At 45.8% G+C, this 22837-nt stretch overlaps 1 protein-coding gene across 1 annotated transcript; it reads right to left on the reverse strand.

Moving 5' to 3' along the window:
- Positions 1-3803: 3803 nt before the first annotated feature.
- On the reverse strand, positions 3804-6624 carry LOC138293905 (putative nuclease HARBI1). Its single transcript, XM_069233192.1, has 2 exons — positions 6207-6624; positions 3804-4183 (listed from the first exon to the last, which is right to left on the reverse strand). Exons 1-2 carry the CDS (start codon positions 6622-6624, stop codon positions 3804-3806), a joined length of 798 nt encoding a protein of 265 aa, XP_069089293.1.
- Between the last annotated feature and the right edge of the window lie 16213 nt (positions 6625-22837).

The following is a 22837-nucleotide window of genomic DNA, read 5'->3' on the forward strand; positions in this document are numbered from 1 at the left end:
ATCATCCTACCTTTCCCAGACATGACAAAAGGGTACAGGACGTTAAACAAAATAATATATGAGGAAGGAAATTTAAACTCAAAACCTACCCCAAACTCCCAAAACTACCCCTACAACTAAATTACTCCAGACAGACACCCGACAATGCAATGACAAAAAACAGTACAGCAGTAATACAAAATGACAAGTAATTTTACAATTTATACAACAAAAACACATGACACAGCACCGGGGACACAACAAGACCTCTAAACACACCACAAATCCACCAGCACCTCCAGAACACAACCACACAGTCACAGGGGAACAGACTGTGAAGTGAAAGTGAAACTACACTTACTGTATCATGCTTGCAGGCAGGATATCCTTGTACATCACTTCCTGGGCATGTGTGTCATTTTTTTGGGGGTCATGGGTGTATTTTTTGACACAAGGGAGTCATGCGTCAATTCTTCTACATGGTGCACTGAGAGTAGTGGTACAGTTGAATTGCCGCTCAGGGATCAGGCATAATTTTTGCAACATTGCAGTGTTGATGCATTAGCGTAATTTTATTTTTACGCATATCGGAATAGCGTTATTTTTTCCATTATAGCCTTTGAATGCACCCTGAGTAATTTCACATGTTGCATGGGCTGTAATACTATGTGGTACGCATGCCTATGCATGAATGTTATTGCGCTGTCATTGGTATGTGCAACCAATACGTGTTATCATGACGTGAGTAGACACTCACCCATGATTTGTGCATATGCTCATGTGTCCTACACTATGTCCACATGTATGTAGGTATATGTGTGCTATGTGTTCACATATCTGCATGACTATTGATTAGCAGGTGGAGTACATAGTTATGTCTGTGGGCAATATATGCCCACAAAGCTACATACATATTTTTATATTGGCCCTGTGTCAACCATTACATCATGTACTCAGAGTACGCAGTGGACTAGGACTGCATTGACATCACGTATCCCCTGTTAAGCTGAGTGTGCATGTGTGTCTACTCACTGGTTACTTATCATAATTACCTAATTATAGGACAGCTACACATGTGCCAAGTATTTTCCTATGCACCTTAGTTGTTGCAGATTTTATGGACACGTGTGTTGGTGGAGAATGCTATATGTTGTGTCTTTTGTTTCATACATCACAATATTTCTGCGTCAAGGGGATGTGCAAGCTTGCATTGACATCTCCCTGCATGGACAGAAGTTGTCCTTTTAACTATTGCCTGTGTAGTCACATCACTGGCACATATATACTGTATGTCAGTGCACAATTGATGGGTACATTCATACTCTCACAGGTTTTGTGACACCTATGCCATGATGTTGCTGCTATGTTAGCTTTTGTAGTGAATCCATTCACATTACCATGGCCGGCCCATTATAGTGGTACTTGTGTGCTGAGATCTTTGGGATATGTGTGCTTGCCCCCATTTGTGTTTTCTGAACTGTCAACATCATGTCAGTCATAACTGTCACATACAATGCCGTACCACTGTGTTGCAGTGTTGCAGTGTAGCATAGATAGCAGGCCTACCCATCTACATCACTATGTGAGTGTGTGTGGCAACACAAACCCATGGTTACATGTGGAGGTGCAGGTTGATGGTGGTCCACTTCACTCTGCCTCCTGTGCACGTGCATCAAGTATCTGACATTCTCATACGTTGATGTTCTCAGAGAAGTGGTGTGTGGGTTTATTAAGCTGGTATCTCTACCATTTATGACACCTAATTTCCAGCCTATGCACACTCCCTAGTGGATGTAGACATGCACAAATGTGGACATACAGACCTGGTTGTTATTAATTCCAGTGCAGTACGAGATGTCAGCCTTCCCCTCTCAGGTACAGAGGTTGTGTGCTTACACATGTAGGACATGTATGGTGTTTAGGAGTCCAAAGTTGTGTCCATGTTCACCTTGCTTGGGGTTGCATGACTGATGTGACGTAAAGGTTGGAAAAATTATATGGTTAAGATTGAATTGTATGTGACTGTCTCCTGTTCTGGTACCATGCGAAGGGCAATTACCATGGTATGGTGGTGGCAAACATGTCTTGGTCATGTACTAACGTGCCCACCCTCTCTGTGCGTCAGTTAGAGTTTGACATGTAGAAATTGTTGTCTTACAGTGTCTGTTTTGGTGTTTGTCAGGTCATTATCCCTTTTGTCTGCCATGACTGGTGAGGTATGTTTGTGTCCTCCATTGCCCCAAGTCTTTTGTCTGCTAGCACCTTGTAGACATCTTCTACAGCAACATTGTCAGGTGATATTGGGAGGGGATACTACATGTTACTTGTGTAATATGGAAATATTCTCTTCTCCTACAACTGTCAACTCAGTTGTCAATGTACCATTGGCAATATTAGTGAGATGGAATGAGTGCCAGACACTCATGACATTGCACATGCCACAGCACTTGAGAAGTCTCCATGTGACATCGCATGTAGAATCAGCGCAAATTTGAGGGTATCTCAGAGCTGTACATCCACATCCACTGTTAAACATGCCAATGCAATACTCCCAGCATGCCACAACCTAGCAGACTCTTACCATGACTGACTGATGTTGAGGTGTATAATCTCCTTAGTGCTGTTTTCATCCTTTGCCAGATGCTGACGATATGGCTGTGTCTACTCCCATTCAGTGTGATGTGGGTCCGTGACTGTATAAAAGACTGCTGCACATGTTCACACATGCCACACATGGTTGTAAAATTGGAGGTCATTACATGTATGAACAAGTTAGTTATATTTGGTTCCACGCAATGGATCTGTCATGTAAGTGACAATGAGTGGTTTGTATTGCTATGTGCTGTGTTGTGTTGTTATACAGGGCATACTGTGTAGACATTCAGACACAGGTCAATCATTGTGGACAATGCCATATCCATTGCTACCTAGGATGGAGACCCATACATCAGTCAACATGTATTTCTCATTATTAGCAGTGCGCATGTGTGAATCAAGCCTATTTGTGTGACCCGTGTGCATCCTACTTAGATAGGTGTGTCACACACTCTGCCTTCATTCCAGCCAGACTATTATTTGGCAGATGCATTCTCACATTGTAAATAATAGACCATACAATCTGTAATGTGTTTTTATATGGATTTAGCACCCCTAGCTGCTTTATGTTACTGCCACGCCATTGAATATTCCCCAGACAATGTGTATGTGTCCTATATGATTTACAGTCCTCCATGTGTCAGGGATGTGGCCTATTGTAGTGCCAGTACAGATTCCCATGGACACACTGCAGGCTCAGCTTCCAACATTGACTAATTACCATGAGCAATTACTGTACAAGCTATGTTACCTATGTTGTCCTCCCCCCCCTTGACACACATGTCCGGCGGAGGCCAAGCTGCTTTCACACAGTATTGTCACAGTGTTCAGTTCTGACATTACTTTACCTCCATTTCCTTACAGACCCTACCTTATGTGTGGCCCCCTTTCATGCTACCAGTTAGGGATGGTGTTGTGTTGCTGAAAGGCCCATGGAATTGCACATTGCCCACACAATGTAACAATATATGTAGTGGTGCATGGATCTTGGCCTTCAGAAGTCACATGCCAGGGATTTGGGCGTCACTGATATGTGAGATGGAGGCTGTAGAACCCCCTACATCACCAAAGGTGTGTGTACCATACTTGTTGTTTCTGTGTTTCTCACTTCTTTAGGTTTGATTCACATTTGAAAAATAAGTGTATTGGACAATGAGGAGAGCAAGAATTGTGTTGTTGAACAAAATTTATTTGAGGTGTTTACAGAGTACTTTTTTGGTTGACTATGTTTAAAAATTATCAGCAATTGTCTGCCTCCTGCGGACTCCTGCCACTGTGTTTGCTAGGTCTCCCTCAAGGTCCTCATCCCTATCCTCCTCCTCCTCCTCACTGTGAACATCTACTTGTCCATCCCAGGGGATATTGTTTCTGACACACATGTTGTGCACGATAGCACATACCAGTATGACCTTGCATACCAGCGGGGGTGCATACAGGAGGCTTCCTCCTGTCATGTCTAAGCACCTGAACCGGGATTTGAGAAGGCCAAAGCTCCTCTCCACCACATTGCGCGTCTTACGGTGTGCTTCATTGTAGGCAGGTTGTTCATTGGTATCTGGATTTGCAAATGGGGTCATGACCCACAGCTGTATGCCATAACCTTGGTCAGCTGGAAAGATAAGAGGGAGACATTTAGTAAAGAGTTGAGAAGGACCATTAATAGTCCATGGTTGTGGTTGTTAGCAGTTTGAGTGGTGACTCAGAGGTATTTGTGGTGTTGTGTATATTCCAGGCCTTGTTATATGGTTCAATTTGACTGTGTTGATGTACATGTCATTCTTGGGTACTGACTCAAAGACCTGGATGTGACCATCTGGATTCCAATACGTGTGCTCATGATGTATGTTACATGTTGTGTGTAGGTAGTAGCATTTTAGTAGCAGGGTCCTCATATTGGATAAAGGCTACAACTTCCTTGCAGCACAATGGTGTCTGATGTGTGGCTAGCATAGTTGCCCTACAAAGCCAACCTATTCCGTTGATGTATGCATGTGGAATTATGCATGCAGTGCACCACTTAGTGGGCCTTATTGGCAGATGGTGGTTGTGTCAACCATCTTGGCCCTCATTACATATCTGGTGCTCTCAAGTATGCCAGTCTCACAGCGGCAGTTGGACCGCTGCGGTCATGGCAATATGACCCCCACATTATGATCATGGTGGACCCACCACATTTGGACTGCCAACATTTGCAGGTTGTCACCAGTCAGCTGCCTGGCAGTCCTAGCGGTTTTCATCTGCCAGAGCAGTGCTGCAAGCAGCGCAGGCCTCCGGATTTGGACTCCAAAATCTGCTAGCCTTTGCATGGCGGTATGGGGGTGTCAGGTGCCCTCTGGAGGCCCCTGCACTGGCCATGCACTTGACATGGGCAGTGCCGGGTCACACATGGACAGTCCTGTAGCACTTTCCAATGCACAAAATACATGCAGTGATAACCGCCACCGGTACTGCTGCATTCACCACTGCATCACATTGCAGCCAGATCACTTACAAACCAGCTGCAATGTTTTGGGCCTCTTTCCAGCTGGGTCAACATACTGAAAATTATGTTTCCACTGACAGCCCTAGCAGTGATCTCCTAACTGGGCCAGCAGGGTTTAGACCACAGTGGTCTAACTGTGGGGGAAGTTTGACAAGCGGCCTCTGCCCGACAACAAACTCATAATGAGTGTTCAGGTGTCGAAGGGTGTGTATCATATTTTAGTATGATGATCACATTTGTTACCGGTGTATATCCTATCTTCATAGTGATTGGATTTTCTGCCAGTCTTACTACGCATGCACAGTGCAGACTTTAGAAGGGGGCCCTGCTATATTTCTGTAAGGTCACTTAGTACAGTGCATGTATGGACAGTCATGTCCTCCATACTCCTGCAGGGTCTACTATGGCATTCATGTACATTCCAGTTTAGCAGAGAATATGCGCCATGGTGTACTATTGTTAGTCTACAGTACAGGGATGATGGTGTTATCGGTCGCTAAATAGGGCATGTGAAGTGTCAGTTGAGTAGTTGTGTCATCATTTCTCATGATTCTGCACCATTGTCTATGAAGGCAGGTACATTAGTCTTCCGATGTGTGCAATTCAATGCATTTGACAGATGCATGTGCATCCTGCAGGTATGTCAGGCATGTGTAGATGGGATGTAGTTGTGGTTAGCACCACTTAGGTGTGATTTGATGTGGATTGTGCCTTAGTCTTGCACACCATGAATGAGGTGGGAATGTGCCTAGGTATGACATTCTTTACATGCTCATGCAAAAGGACTTTGATATGGTGGAGCTATTGATGGTTTGGTCTAATGTGTGTGAAGTGTACTTAGTAGTCAACTAGTAGACACTTGTAGTGGTTTGTGGTCGTATTCTGTCTGCAAAGCGTACATAGCTCTTACTGTCCTTACTGTCCTTCACATGGCAGTTTGTGTCTGTGTTAGGTACATGTGGGTGTCTGCGTTTGTGCTGTCCAATCATTGTTGTGTACTGGGACATTTTGCAAACGTGTTGTTGCCAGTAAGTCTGTGGTCCCATTCCCATGAGTCTTTGTTGTGGTGTATATGTTGTTTGTCCTACAGGGTTGGTGTGTTGTGTGTGTATTGCTTGGTTGGTTGACTTACCGATTAGTAGGCTATTGCCATATTGTCCATCCTGGAACCACTCGTTGATGGTTGAGTGCCGGAATATGTAAGCATCATGGACGCTGCCGGGGTACTTAGCTGAGATGTTAGTGAAGAGCCCACGGTGGTCCACAATGGCCTGCACATTTATCGAATGTGTGTGCTTGCGGTTCCTGTAGATGTGTTTCGTAGCGTCAGCTGGCAGCCATTGCACATGGGTGCAGTCCATTGCACCTAGCACATGGGGAAATCCAGCAATCAGATAGAGGCCTTGCTTGGTCTCCTGCTGCAGTTGCTGGCTGTTTGGGAAGCAGATGTGGTGGGGTGTGAGGCGGATGATGGCATCTAGGACCTTAGGCAGGTAAACAGATATTGATGGCTGGGAGCCACCAGCCACCAGTGACCCTGTTGTCTGAAATGATCCAGAAGCCAGCATATGCAATACTGTGAGGAGCTTTGTGATGGGTGGTATGTTGTAGGCAGTTTTCAGGCCTGCTGTAATGTCTGGTGTAATCTGTTTCAGCAGGCGTCAAATGGACTCCCGGTTGAGATGGTAAGTCCTAATGATGTCTTGCTACCTGAGGTCAAGGGACCTCCTGTGTTGCCTTTGTGGGTGCCGATGTGGTGTTTGGGGTTGCTGTTGTGGAGGTGGAGGGAGCAGCTGGTGTTGCGGACATCTGTGCCATGTGCCTAGCTGGAGCAGTACAACTTCCATGTTGTCCTGGAGGTAGCAAATGTTCCTTTGGTGAGTTTAGGCTTATATAGTGGTGTATGTGCCTCATTTTAACACCTGGTCAGGCCCACGCGTTGAAAATTTACGCAAAACGGGGTTAACGCCATTTTTTGGGTCCGCCTCCACCAGTGCATTATTTTTGCATATGGCGCTAGGGGCTTAGCGTCATTTTTTGAATGGGAACGCCTACCTTGCATCTCAATAACGCAGGGAGATTTCACGCATCCAAAAAATGACATTAACTCTTATATTTTGTCGCTAGACGGGTTATGGAGTTAAGTTTGCGCTGAATTAGCATCAAAATAAATGATGCTAATTAAGCGCAAACAGAGTATAAATATGGGCTGTAGTCTGTTGAATCTGGGACAAGAACCGCATGTGTGGTGTACATGTAATGCTTTGACTAAGAAGTGATGCTGTAGGCATGTTTTCTTTTTCTTTTTGTGTTATTTGTTCTTTTTTGAAAAAGCGGAAATCAATTAACAAAAACAATATTTCAAAATAAATAAGCAGCTAGGAAGGCACAAATGAAGCTTTTTTTGTAATTCTGAAGTGATGGAAACAAAGATTTCTATTAGATTGAAAAAAATCAAGACACTTTACTTAGTGATGCACAAATGACAAATGTTATTTGAAACCCCATTTCCACATATTATCGTTTGAGTGCTATACATTTTTATAAGTAAGACTGCATGTCCGTGCAAATTTGGTAGTATTTCAAAGTAACATGTGCTATTTGTATGCAACAGTGCCATAGCACACCATGATCAAGTAATACATTTGTGACAGATTGCTCCAAAATGCAACACCAGATACATACTATGCCAGTATTACTCTCTTGCTGAATGTGCGTGGCTCATTTTCAAAACTTGTTCTTTGTGAGATGCTTGGATTTTTCAGAATCCATTTGAGTTCAGTGATGCAGCAGTGATGGCAGCACCCCCACTATGAAAAGTGTTCCAGCATCACTGCCCAGGACCTGGCCACTGGGTGGAAGACCCCAAATGTCAGGAAGGCAGCCTTCAACATGTTTTTGCAGAGGGATGTATCACTAAGACCCATAATTCACTCGTGCTTTGGAGTCCTCCAGACTTTGAACAGTCCATCATGACAGAGAATAGCAGAGGCGGGTGGTGAAAAGGACACTACAGAATTAGGTTTGGAATGTGGGAGCACCACCTCAATGATAGTCTCCAAGATAAGTGGATTAGGACAGGCAGGAAATTACAGTTCAGAACATAATCCCTCTGCTTCTCCATGCTTCTTGGAATGAGAGACTACCCTTATGGACAAGGTTCTTTAGCTGCAGCATATTGTGGAGCTGTGCTCCAGGAAGAAATCTGCAGTGCACAATGCTTTCTGAAGGAAGAAGGCTCTTTCCAGACTTTGTAAAGGGCACATACAAAGTGAGGCCCAGATTTAAGAAGCTCTGGCGCCACATTTGTGTCATTTTTTACACCGATGTGGCATTAGGTTTCAAAAGTCGCTGCACTATATTTACAGAGTGGAGCAATGCATGCATTGCACCACTTTTTAACCCTTTGCGTCACATTATGCATGCTGCCCCTACGTGACAACTCAAATACTAAGAGGCAGATTTAAGAAAAGTGGCAGCACCCCCCTCCCGCCACCATGTGTGCACCGTATATAAAAAACGGTGTGCTGTGGCGCAGGGTAGGGGACAATGGAGCCACAATTTTTGATGCTATTGGTGTACTGTCCAGGGTTAGCGCCACAATTTTGGCGCTAACCCTGAACAGTACATAGGGGCTCATTGTAACCAATGGTGTGTCCCCTTTTAACATCTGCTCTGAGCAGGCGTTAAAAGTAGCTGCAAAAAATTATGCAAAAAATAACACAGTGGAATCTCTTAGGCCATGTTTGTGGTCCCCCTAATGGGGAAATGCTCCTTTTGCATTCATTATGCATGGTGTATGCGCTCCCTTTGCATACATTATGCATGGTGCATGAATAATGTGGTGCAAAGGGTTACAAAGTTACTATGAATGCATTACACCAATTTGTAAATATGACACAGCGATTTTTGAAGCCTAACACCAGGTTAGCGTAAAATAAATGACATTAATGTGGCGCTAGAGCTTCTTAAACAACCACTGTGTCATTTTGCATCCGTAATTCAGTACACACAAGTAAAATCTCCAGTGATACAAATGTCTTTCTCCAAGCTAAAATATCAACAAAAAACAATAATTTCTGCAGCATCCCTAACTAGAAAAAGTACCCCTTAAAAATTCAATGCTCCCTATCATACTCATCCTCTCACCACTTGACCAACCTAAACTCTCAACCCAACACCACGTACCTACTGCCTCCAGCATCCCTACTCCTACAAATGTATGCCTCCAACATCGCTGCTCCTACATAGCATGGTCTATAACACTCCATCCTTTCTGTAACATCCTCCTCCATCATCTATACACTCTGCACCCACCTCTTCCATACCCTGTACCTCTAAACGTACATCCATCTTGCCATACACCTCTATCCAAGAATATATTTTTATTTCCTAAATTTTAACTTCAGCTCTTCCAGTCAGCCGTCAAACAAATCACACCTTACTTACTCCTTATTATTCCCCCTACATCATTATGTTCCTTTCTGTCACCCCTACCTCTTTCTTACACTGTAAAACTCTACCTCAAGTATTAGTCCTCCTATTCCCTTCTTCCCTTTCTTTCTTACCCTATTATCTTACTTACAAGCCATGTTCATGACACACCCTAAACCTCCTCCCCCAATGCTAGAAAACCACTTCTAAGCATGCTTGAAATTAATCTAGATCCTACCTTACCAGTAAATCCTCGGACCGAACCTGCAGCTAAACTTAATTCACCATGCCATCAACTTCTCATAAGCCATTACTCCCTCTCCTGCATTCTCATAATTGCCAGATCGATGTATAAAAATCGTCTCAGCGTCAGGGATCTCAGATTGGAATCTGGTCTGGGCTTCTATTTGTTATTGAATCCTGGCTGAGTGAGGATGTACTACCCATTCTAAATGAATTCACTCCTCCTGGATATAAGATACTCAATTAAAATAATCAAAAAAAAATAGTCCTGAGGAAGGCTACCCAAATTTCAAAAATCAGCTCTACAGACTAAAGAGTTAAAGCACACTGAAGCCCATAAATCTGACTGTATTTATTAAATGCTCATCCTCAATCAGCCTACACATTCCTCCTAATCCCCTGGCCAACCTCATAAAATCAATTATTTGCTAAAGCCTTCCCTGATATCAGTGCTGATAAAACCTTAAAACACGCAAACCTTTGCACCCTTAGGGGCTTTCACACTTAGGGCCTCATTATGACCTGGCGGCCGGCAGGTGGTCATAATCCCCAGGGCAACGGTGCAAGGTGGATTATGAGTCCCCGACCGCCCCCTCCGGCCCCAGGCCGCCAGCCTGGCCTAGGTGGTAAACACCGCCATGGAAAGGCCAGGCATAGCCCCGTTGCGGTTTCATTAAAACCTCACCGGTCTTTTCAAAAGACTGCCGAGGCTGCGGGAGCCAGAATACCGACAGTGCTGGTGGTATATCTGGCTCCCTATTTCGACTTTTCCGCTGGGCCTGCGGACGGTAACAGTGCCGGCCGCTGGCCCAGCGGAAAAGTCACATCAACATTGCTGCCGGCTCGTAATAGAGCCGGCGGCATTGCTGATGTGCAGTGGGTGCAGTAACACCCGTTGTGCATTTCACTGCCCGAAATTCGGGCAGTGAAATGTGCGATGAGGCTATGCCTGGGGGGCCCTGTATGGCCCATGCCAAGTGCATGGGCCCCCCCTTACTGCCAGCCTTTCCATGGCGGTGTTTACCGCCGTGGCCAGGCTGGCGGTCGGGGACTCATAATCCCCAGGAAGCCTGGCGGTATAGTGGAGGGGCCGACGGTATGGCCGTGGCTATTGCGCCACAGTCATAATAGCTGTCGGAACACCACCAGCCTGTTGCCGGTGTTACCGCCAGCTTTCCGCCGGCCACCAGGGTCATAATGTGGCCCTTATTGTGATGTTTTTCCTTTCCAAATTGATCTCAGTAATGCACTGCTATCACATCATCTGGACTGCCCATCAACTAATTTCTTCCTAGGATCTATGCTGTCAGCAATTAAGACATGCCATCCATCACACCACCATATAGCTATGTAAGAAGCTGGCTCTGATATAGCCCTGGAAGAAGCTGGATTTCACTTTTTCAATTAGTCTTTAACTGTTCACCTATGACTTCTATACTACCTGCTCAAAATGTGTTTGGCAGTTGAGTTAGATGACCTTACAACACTCAAATCAATCCCAACCATTAAACCTGGCAGTAAACATAGTTGGATGACACCTAAAGTATAAATCTCAAAATCAAACAGAGAGACCTTCGAAAGACAATAGAATAATATCTACAGTGACAATGAAAAGATAGCTTTTCCACACTCCTCCAGTATTGACGAGGCAGAAGTGAAGAAGTCAAAAGGAAATTACTATTAGCATCACATTAGCCTCATGGTTAACAAATGACCAGCATAAAACCAACATAAAATTCCAAAAGCCTGAAAGAAGGACGTGGAAAATCACTTCATCAAAAAGATACATTACCTGGAGATTGCACAATTTATAGCTGCTGTCCTGCCCAGTACTTCCGCTGTGGCCTAGCCAGCACAGGGGGTTTCTGGTCAGTTAGGGTATACAGGTTTATTTTCTTCAAGTGGTCATATTACAGTGGTCCTCTTTAACTTCCCCACACTCATGGGCCTTTCTGACTCATACTGCTCCCAGGGGTGGCAGAGCTCACAGAGTTCTACTCCACAGAATTCCGCAGAGCTAGGTAAAAACTCAGTGAAATTCCGCAGAGTTCCGCATGTGGTGGAATGCCCCATGCCCTACTACCCTGGCCTGAATGTTACTGATCTTGGGAACCCTAAGCAGGTTCATGGTGCGGCTAATACTACAAACCAAGCCCAACCTTGCTTAGTGCTTCAGAGATAGGGCACATTCAGGCCAGGGTATGCCAAAATGGCAGCAAAAGCTGCTGTTTCAGGCCTCTTGTGCCGACACAGCCCACCGTCCTTGAGCCTGCTGGTCTCTACCACACCTGCACACTTCTCTTAACCAACTGCTCTCCTTCACAAACTTGCTACAGATGGACAAGCGCTCCCCCTGTCTTGCATCAGCCTTGCAATGGCTTACTCAGCACTTACACACAGCCTCAGACGGCCCGTTCTTAAGAGCCCAGCACTAGCAGCACTAGCAGCAGCAGCAAACCAGCTCACCACCAGCTGCCTGGTATTTTCACAAAGTGACTAGCCTTGCTTGCCACTGAGCTCTCAGAAATTCTCTCAGGCCACACACGTCTCTATCTGGCGGGAGCTGCAGGACTACCACTGAGCAGCTGATGCACCCCCGGTCTCCAGCTCTCCCTGCTGGCCTCAGCACCATACCCCATAACACCACTTCCTTATCCAGGGACTCTGGAGAGAAAGGTTCTTTTCAAGTGAAGCTGTGACTGCAAGTTTCCTTTTTTCCAAGCACAGACCAACCTCATGTGCAAATACTGTCCATGCCCAGTGTGGCCCCCGTGTGCACATAGAAAGCAAAACAACGATCAGATTGACCTGATGCTGAATGCTTTCTAGGTCCAGGGTCCCCATCACCAGCAGATTGGCTGTCCGTCTCCCTTTGCCCCTGCTCCTGGGCTGCTGAGGACAGTGAGAGGAGGGAGGCCTGGATCCAGAGCAGCCCCTAGCTCAGCAGCAGCGAGCACCAGCTCCACACCGACCGGCAAAAAGCAAAGCCTTATCCAGGTGTTTCCTTGCTTGTCGTAGGGCAAATGTTGTCTTCATTTTAGGCCGAGTATCAAGTGCAGCCCAGTTATGGGCCATGCAATGCAAGCACAGACTGCACATGCGCTGTGTGGCCCGTAACTGGGCTGCAGTGCACAGACATGCCATGAGCTCCGCTCTACTGCTGGGGCTAGCGGAGTTTTGGGCAAAACTTCACACTCCAAGAAGAGCGCGGAGTGCCAAAAACTCTGTTAACTCCGCCAGCGGAGCAGAGCTCACCACCCACACCTACTGCTCCCACTCTTCAACTGGGTGTGTTTTATTCATTTGTTTGCTCGGGGTCTGGGACTGTCAGTGGCAAGCGAAGGTCTGGTAAAGCATGCTCCAGAGGAGCACAGGTCTTGGGGAATCAGAGAAGGCATGCTCCCATTCTATGCTGGGAAATCTATGCTTCTCTTCCCCATACAGTCCTGCTCCCTACTTGGCAGTCTCACTGACTCATTATGACCTACAGGTGCTGGAGGACAGAGAGAAGAGTGGGAGCACCTGTATAATGTCTGGGGATTAATAGGCACTTACTTATAAGTCAATTCAAGATTTGTTTGCTATGTCTGACAGTCAATATAGTCACTAAACCTGTATATTGTTATTGCTTGATAGTGACTTTACAGTCTCGTATGTAGACCTTTCTGGACCCCAGCAACTTATTGCGCATCCGATGGAGCCCATCCCCTAATATGAGGAGGGTAAGCATGACTGTATTTTAGCTAATGAGTGCATGATTTGTTGTTCACGTCCTTCTCAGGCAGGCACATCACACAGGGGACAGGTCACCAGTGTGTGTTTTTCGCCCTATGTGTTTCACAGTATATATCATGAGTTGTGCAATATATTTTTGCTTGACTTTCTTTTACATTCACTTTCCAGGTTCCTGCGAAACACTTCAATACCCACTGTAGGTACTGTGACATTTAGGATTAGGTAGGTTTTTTTCTGGTCCTGATGAATCGCATTAGATCTTATAGACTTATGTAGCAAGAAACATGTTGACCTTAATGTAGAAGCAGTATAGGGGTTCCTGTACTTGCTTACACTGCACTCCCAGAATTTAGGGTAGCGTAGTTTCGATTTTTGATTGAAGCAGGGGAGACGAGACCTTATCCTCTTCTCCCCGTATTACTTTTTTGTTTTTAATCATGACAGAGGTTTAATATCAAACAAATTATCATTTTTACCTCTAGCCACTTTTAACAGCATTTTCCTTTTGTACCAATCCAATATACATCAACCAGCATTTTCCTACAATAAAAGTACTCCGTCAAAGAGCCCCCCTTGTGGGGCCCGTCAGGCATTGCAGTGCCGGCCTGACGAGGAGCATAGCCCAATGATGAAGCATGTCACCTATTGGTGAGTGAGGGCTCTTGTTCCAGTACATTTGGATCTCAGGGACTTCTTTTTCCTGCCCCTGGGATTCTGCAAGGATCACAACTCTTTTTCCTTTAATGGAACTGTGTATTCTTTGTTTTGTGGCACCTGTATAATCACCTGGGCTTGCCTTAACATTGGGTCACCTAGCTCCAGGTGGTCTGACGCAGTTTTCTGTGTCAGAGTGGCGTGCAATGTGTGTTGCTGTGGGCATTCCACCGCAACACCCATTGCTTTTGACGTTGTCCTAGATTTACAAGAATTCGTAAGTCTGAGGCAGTGCCAAAATCTAATGCCACCCAAGGGGTGGCGTTAGCAGTGCACAACAAGGAGGAAAACATTTATTCCTTCTCGTTTTTTGCTCTTTCTATGTGTGCTGCAAAAGGCCATTAATGATTGTGTCTGTGCAGGAAGGTGTTCCTTCCTGCACATAAACACTCACTCCAAAATGACGCTTTGGTACTTCTTTGTGTGCTGCATTTTACAGCACACATAAAAGTGCAAAATCGCCATTGTAGATCGTTTGTGTGCAGGATGTGCCTGCGCCAGGCATAATGGCCCAAATAGCGCCTCCTTGCAAAACAATGGCACAGTGAAATTCCACTGGGCTGTTTTTTGTGGCATTTTTTAGCGCCTGCACAGTGCAGTCAATAAAAGGAAGCACACCATTATATTTAGGGGCATATTTATAGTGCCCTAGCGCGACCTTGCGCCACATTAACGTAATTGCTTTTTACATTAGTGTGGCCCAACAAGGCAGAAATCCCCACGCCTTATTTACTGGGTGGCGCAATGCATTCATTGCGCCACCCTGTAACCCTTTGCGCTACATTATGGCTGCGCCACGCATAATGTATGCAAAGGGGGCGTTCCCCCGTTAGGGGAGCCGGAAAAATGGTGTAATGAAATCTATGGGATTTCCTTACACCATTTTTTACAGCACTTTTAATGCCTGCTCAAGAGCGGGAGTTAAAAGGGGCTTTTCCATTCTTTAGAATGGGGCCCTATGTACTCTGCAGGAATAGCGCCAACATTTTGGCACTAGCCCTGAACAGTACAACAATAGCGTCAGAAATTCTGACGCTATTGTCCCCTACCCTGCACCACGGTGTGCAGTATTTTAAATATGGCGCACACATGGTGGCGGGCGCAAGGGGCTGCAAGAAAAGTGGTACTACATGTATTGTAGCGCCACTTTTCTTAAATCTGGCCCAATCTATCCCCTCAACGCAGATACCCTTGCACTATGGAACAAGGATGCCTACGTTGGAGCAGGCAGCTTAATTCAGCACCCCCACATGGGGAAGCACAGGGGTGCGCCGTGTTCCCGTAAATACGGGGCATCCCTGCATCTCAAAAGTGACGCAGTGCGGCGCTGCTGTTTTTGACACAGCAACGACCCACTCTGTTGTAAATCTGGGCCATTGTGTTTACAGGTAAGGGCGAATATCAAGTGCTCTGTACTGCCTGATCAATCAGTGCCGGGCACTTGAAAATGTATACTTTTTCTTTCCTTTCGCTCTCCCTTGCACGCTTAAAACGTTGCAAATGTGAATATTGGATGATCTCAGACAGCACGGAGTAAAAACTTCTGTCATATGAACAGAAGTTCACCAGTTTCAAACTCAAGCACTACAATTAGTGTGTAGTGGTGATGATTCCTTACACATGTGTGGAAAGGATTCTAGGACCATTGTTGGCAGGCAGCTGTGCCTGCTTGACTGTTTGAACAGTCACAGAGCGTCTCAATGATTTTTAAAAATCGGTCTAAAAAATTTGGCAATTACTACAGTTCATGTGAACGTATTTCAGCTAGCCCTTCTTCCAACTAGCACCAGGCTGTTGCGAGCGCCAGGAGTGCAGCCACGAGTCAGGGCTTGCGAGGGGAAGTCCAATTTGAAATTGCAGTGCTGTCTGGGCCTAAAGAACACTCCATTTAACTGCCGAACGATGTCAGTTGCACCTGCCTGGTAAGTCGGTTCAATTACAATTAGATTTATGAATGTCAGTATTTCCTACATCAAGAGTGACAGGTGAAAATGAAGGGGAACTCTAATGGGGGGCCCCATGTGCACTATATACGGTGTTAGTTATGTTTGATTATCATGGCCTGGATCTGGTGAGTGAGGGGGAGGGATAGGGGGAAGTTAAGATTCCTTTTATTGTGTTGATGTTTCATTGCGAAATCAATAAAAGAAATATGACTGACCATATTTTCTTACCTTATGTTACCTTCCTCTTCTTTTGCATGTGTTCAAAAAAGATAATAATAATATATTTAATAATATAGGCAGTTGTGCAGAATGTAACCTGCTAGTCACATTGTTGAGTATGGAGAGGAGTAAGTCTCCCCGACCCTCCCTCAACAATGGTAATAAATAGATTATACTTGGGGCACCCACATTTATGGTTTATACTATATCACTGTTTTCATGCATACTTGTTTTAACAAAAGGTATTGGCTTAAAACCAGGATGCGAGGAGTTAAATATGTGTGAACGCTGAATTTTTACTAATGAATATTCATGTCTCCGAAATGTTGAATCTGCATAGAATTTGACTTAATATAGAAAATAATGGACGAATTGGAAAATGTGCCGACTTGAGTGGCCATCAGTCATCACAAAGTGACCTTATTAATTGCTTATTAAAATGAATTGATATGCTCATGTTTAGATGAATATAGTAGTGTGTTATATTGATGATTTTACATTATATATTTGCATTATTAATTGTAGGCCTTAAATAAGGGACTTCTTGGGCCTAGTTGCACAGCCTCATGTTAAAATGTACTGTTAAGATAAAGCTGTGAGAAAATGTTCGCTTGAAAAAATGAATACCTGAATTGTTCTTTTCCACTAAATTTACCAAACACTAGCACATGTTTTTCTTTTCCCATGAGAACTGCTTGTTAGAAAATTGTGTAATAGTTACTGAAACAATGTAAAGTTTAGTGTGTGAGAAAGCAATGTTCCCAGGAGCTAACAATGGATGCACTGACTGAAGGACAGAAAGATAGAAAATTGTTACCTTACGAGTCCGATGATGGGAACAGGAGAAGAGGAGCCAATCACTGACATGTGAGAGACAGTTTAGTTATATCTTAGATTTGAAGTTCTGCTTTCATTGGACTAAATGTAAACGTACAATTTTTTGACTAATGGCAATGTGGGAAGTGTTTTAGATGATTTTAATTTAGCCCGACTGCACAGAGAGAAATGCGCCATTCCGATTATTCTCATCTTTCATTCGCATTCCATTTTTCAGTTTCTGACGAAGAGGCATGCTCATTGTTATTTAATCCTTCTTAATTATTTAAGAATTCTATCTTTAACTTTATTGCTTAAACTTCTGATGCTGAATGCTGATCCTTAGAGTTTGCTTACAAATTGTTCGGATCCAATGCTGATGCTGACCTAACAGATGTCCACTTGACGAAGACAGTCGCAGCTTGCTGATCCATACTGAGGAGCGGTATGATCAAATGTTATTGTTTTGATGTAATTTGTCCTCAGGTACCAACCGCTATTTTGATAGAGCCAATGCTAGATGTTTTCCAAATTTATGTGACTAAGTTGTTTTGCATGAAGTCCAAACATGCTATTCTAATTAAAAGGTTAGTGAGGGATGACCCTAAATGCTAGTAGGTTGCTATTAATAAATAATTGATGTTGCTCAGTTGCTCAGTCTAAATGTATGCTATTTCTATTGCACAGTTGTTCTTGTTATTGATTTGTACTGTAACTCTGGAGTGCGTAGTACTTCAAGCTTTGTTTAAATTGAGATTCTTTAGAAGATTTGGTCAACCAGTGTTGTTTCTGTATGTATACCATCTGATTTGGAGATTAAGGGCCAGATGTATCAAACAGTTTTGCCCATTCTGTGTCCATGGTAAAATGTGTTCGTAGATATGGCCCTAAGTTACGTGGTATTAGCATTGTTAATATAGGGAAATAAACATTCTAACTTTTACAAGAAAGATGTGGTTATTCATGGCCAAAGGGGTCTTGGTGTGTGTAATTTTTGGCTCCAAGGATTACTGATATAGTTAATGATTTGTATTGAAATTGAGTCCTATGGTGGATTTACTCTAAGTGCAGTCAAAAGGTCCATCGAACCTCTAACGCGTCCTCTTATACATTAAAGATACATAACCAAATAAGGTTAGACGTGCCAACATGTACAATATGTATAATCACATTGAATGGACCAAGGCGCTATTAGGAGAGTTGCATCCCTGTTATATGCAGCGTGTGAGAATATACAAACATTTTCTGATGTCAATTTTGCTGTACTGTGTTAATAAACTCCAATTAGAACTTAGCAGTTTCGTAGAGTGTGGCCTGAAGCAAAGCAAAATGGCTGCTTGAGTGCAAGCTCTGTCCCCATGGAATGGGGTGACTAGACGACAGTCCCGATTTTCAGAGGACTGTTTGGGTGTCCTGTTGATTTTGTTAATTTTAAACAGATGTCTCGGTTTTTGAGGCAAAGGTCAGGTCAACCTGTGAAAGCTTTTGTTAATTTTAAATAAACGTCCCGGGTTTTGGGAAAATAGTCAGGTCAACTTGCGAATCAGAAGTGAAAGGTATGCTCTCCTTTCACATGCACCTCTATGGTCTTAAATAATTGAAGAAGTAATTTATTGGCTTCTGCCTATCTTCTGCTACCTGCTCCCTTGTATGTGTCTGTGCGTGTTTACACACACACGTTTACAGGACAGATATACACATTTACAGGACATATATAAAAGTGGGACCAAAGGCTTTAGTCCTACTTTTATGTCTAACTTGTCCCGGTTTTCTCTTTTCACAATCTGGTCACCCTCCTGCAGAACTGCAATCTCCGTCCTGCTGCAGAAGCTAGATAGGGAGAAATCGTTTTAAGCACTTCGGAACTGCTAGAGAATGTGGTGTGGCGTTTTTGGTTTTTTTTTTGTTGCTTCATCTTGTCTGAGAAACACCTCGCAGGCGCACAGCCGCCACAGCCTCCTCTCAAATCTCACACCAGGCTCTCCCCTCCCCCACATTCCTGAGGCACCAGATGGAGGTGTAATGGAGGTGTAATTTATGGACCGAACCAGCTACAACAATATTCAGATAGGCCTATCTGGGCTGCCACCTGCTCTGATGACTCCTTGTTGTTGCCTGATGCCTATGTAACTCACGTATTAGTTAATTTACACACATTACTATATACACTTGTATATCATACGCTTCCAGCACAAGATGCCTAGCCTTTCACTTGTGTTTCTGAAATGCTGTGGGGAAATGTAACCTTCTTGATTTGATCCCACACACCTTCATTTATGACTAATGTCACATTTGTTTATTCACTTGTGTTGCTCCAGTTGAGCTGCACACTATTGCATTCCAACTCCCGTCTAGGCTACTGTTTTGTATGGTGCCTGGGAGGTGCGAGAGAGACTTTGGCCTATATTTCTACTTTTTGGGACAGATGTATTATTCTTAACAATAGTGTTTATCTAATTGCGATGTTTTGCGAATCGCAATTAAGTAATCGCTATTGGAATGTATGAAACTCCAGGAGTTTCGCAAGGGCTCGCAAATGGACCTACCTCATTAATATTTATGAGGTAGATCACAATTTGCGAGCCATTGAGAATTGCTACAATCACAGGGATGTCTGTGATTGCTTTTCAATAAAGCAATCTTTTTTTTTTTTAATGCATCCTGTTTTCCTTAAAGTAAAACAGGATGCATTTAAAAATGGAAAATTAAAAGTTTTCTTTTCATTTTTTAAGAGTAGGCAGTGGTCCGTGGGACCACTGCCTGGTCTTAAAATAATTTTCGCATGCATTCACAAAGGGGAAGGGGTTCCTTGGGGACCCCTTCCCCTTTGCGAATGGGTTACCACCAAATTGAAATTGGTGGTAACTGCGATTGTTTTACGACCGCATTCACGGTCACAAAACAATCATACATACCTCTGCGATTTGGTATTAGGAAGGGACGCCCTTCAAATCAAATCAAATCATTAACATTTATAAAGCGCGCTACTCACCCGTGCGGGTCTCAAGGCGCTAGGGGGGAAAGGGGGGGTTATCGCTGCTCGAACAGCCAAGTCTTTAGGAGTCTCCGGAAAGCGGAGTGGTCCTGGGTGGTCCTGAGGCTGGTGGGGAGGGAGTTCCAGGTCTTGGCCGCCAGGAAGGAGAAAGATCTCCCACCCGCCGTGGAGCGGCGGGTGCGAGGGACGGCAGCAAGTGCGAGGCCAGCGGAGCGGAGGGGGCGGGTGGGGACGTAGAAGCTGAGGCGTCTGTTGAGGTATTCCGGTCCCTTGTTGTGGAGGGCTTTGTGTGCGTGGGTGAGAAGACGGAAGGTGATCCTTTTGCTGACTGGGAGCCAATGCAGGTGTCTCAGGTGTGCGGAGATGTGGCTGTTGCGGGGTACGTCGAGGATGAGGCGGGCCGAGGCGTTTTGGATGCGTTGCAGGCGGTTTTGGAGTTTGGCGGTGGTCCCGGCGTAGAGGGTGTTGCCGTAGTCCAGGCGACTCGTGACAAGGGCGTGGGTCACGGTTTTTCTGATGTCGGCGGGGATCCAGCGGAAGATCTTGCGGAGCATGCGGAGAGTGAGGAAGCAGGCGGAGGACACGGCGTTGACTTGCTTGGTCATGGTGAGAAGAGGGTCCAAGATGAAGCCGAGGTTGCGGGCGTGGTCTGCGGGGGTCGGTGCGGTGCCGAGGGCCGTGGGCCACCAGGAGTCGTCCCAGGCGGACGGGGTGTTGCTGAGGATGAGGACTTCCGTTTTTTCAGAGTTCAGCTTTAGGCGGCTGAGCCTCATCCAATCTGCGACGTCCTTCATACCCTCTTGTAGGTTGGTCTTGGCGCTGGCGGGGTCCTTGGTGAGGGAGAGTACAAGTTGGGTGTCGTCGGCGTAGGAGGTGATGATGATGTCGTGCTTGCGTACGATGTCGGCGAGGGGGCTCATGTAGACATTGAAGAGTGTCGGGCTGAGCGATGAGCCTTGAGGTACGCCGCAGATGATCTTGGTGGGTTCAGAGCGAAACGGAGGGAGGTAAACTCTTTGGGAGCGCTTAGCGAGGAAGGAGGCGATCCAGTCCAGGACCTGGCCTTGGATCCCGGTGGAGCGTAGGCGGGTGATTAGGGTGCGGTGACAGACGGTGTCAAAGGCAGCCGAGAGGTCGAGGAGAATGAGGGCGACTGTTTCACCGTTGTCCATCAGGGTTCTGATGTCGTCTGTGACTGAGATGAGGGCGGTTTCCGTGCTGTGGTTGGTTCGGAATCCGGTTTGTGAAGGGTCGAGCAGGTTGTTGTCTTCCAGGAAGGTGGTCAGCTGTTTGTTGACGGTCTTTTCTATTACCTTGGCTGGGAAAGGTAGAAGAGAGATGGGGCGGAAGTTTTTCAGGTCGCTTGGGTCAGCCGTAGGTTTCTTTAGTAGGGCGTTGACTTCAGCGTGCTTCCAGCATTCGGGGAAGGTAGCAGAAGAAAAAGAAGAGTTGATGACGGTCTGGAGGTGCGGGGTGATGATGTCGTCGGCTTTGTTAAAGATGAAGTGCGGGCAGGGGTCCGAAGGGGCGCCGGAGTGGATAGAGTTCATGATGGATTTGGTTTCTTCCGTGTTGATGTGGGTCCAGTTGTTGAGGGTGATGTCCGGGGAAGCGGGTTCAGTGGTGTATGGTTGGGTCTGGTGTCCGAAGCTGTCGTGGAGGTCGCTGATCTTGCGATGGAAGAAAGTGGCGAGGGATTCGCACAAATCCTGTGAGGGCGTGACGGCGTTGGCGCTGGGGTTGGAGAACTCTTTGACGATGCTGAAGAGTTCTCTGCTGTTGTGGCTGTTTTTGTCTAGTCTGTCAGTGAAAAAGTTCCTTTTGGCAGTGCGGATCAGGTGGTGGTGTTCGCGTGTAGCGTTCTTGAGGGCGGTCATGTTGTCAGCGGTGTGGTCCTTGCGCAAGGCCTTCTCAAGGGCACGACAAGTTTTCTTTGATTCTTTGAGGGTGTCAGAGAACCAGAGAGGTTTTTTGGTGTTGGTCTGTCGATGCGTGCGTTTGAGGGGAGCAAGGTTGTCAGCGCAGTTGGAGATCCAGTTTGTGAGGTTGAGAGCTGCGTCGTTGGGGTCGGTGGTGAGGGTGGGTTGGTTGGCGGCGAGAGCGGAGAAGAGTTGCTCTTCAGGGATCTTGTTCCACTGTCGATGAGGGATGGGTTGAGTGCGGAGGTGGGAGGTCTCGCGTCGGAATGTGAAGTGGACGCAGCTGTGGTCGGTCCAGTGTAGGGCAGAGGTGTGGCTGAAGAAGACGTGTTTGCTGGCGGAGAAGATAGGGTCGAGCGTGTGTCCGGCGATGTGGGTGGCGGTGTTCACCAGTTGTTTGAGGCCGAGGTTGGCGAGGTTGTCGAGCAGGGTGGTGGTGTTGGGGTCGTTGTTTTGTTCCAGATGGAAGTTGAGGTCGCCTAGGAGGATGTAGTCCGGTGAGGCGAGGGCGTGCGGGGAGATGAAGTCGGCGATGGCGTCGCTGAAAGAGGCGCGAGGTCCGGGAGGACGGTAGACGAGGGATCCTCTGAGGGTGGTCCTTGGGTCGGTGCGAATCTGAAAATGCAGGTGTTCAGCGGCGAGGGGGGGGTCTTCGGTGGAGGTGGTGACGCTGATGGAGTCTTTGAAGATGATGGCGACACCTCCTCCTACTTGGTTGGTGCGGTCTTTTCTGGAGATCTTGTAGCCTTCGGGGATGGCG

This window comes from Pleurodeles waltl, chromosome 4_2 (assembly GCF_031143425.1).
Source record: "Pleurodeles waltl isolate 20211129_DDA chromosome 4_2, aPleWal1.hap1.20221129, whole genome shotgun sequence".
NCBI classification, from domain to species: Eukaryota; Metazoa; Chordata; class Amphibia; order Caudata; family Salamandridae; genus Pleurodeles; species Pleurodeles waltl.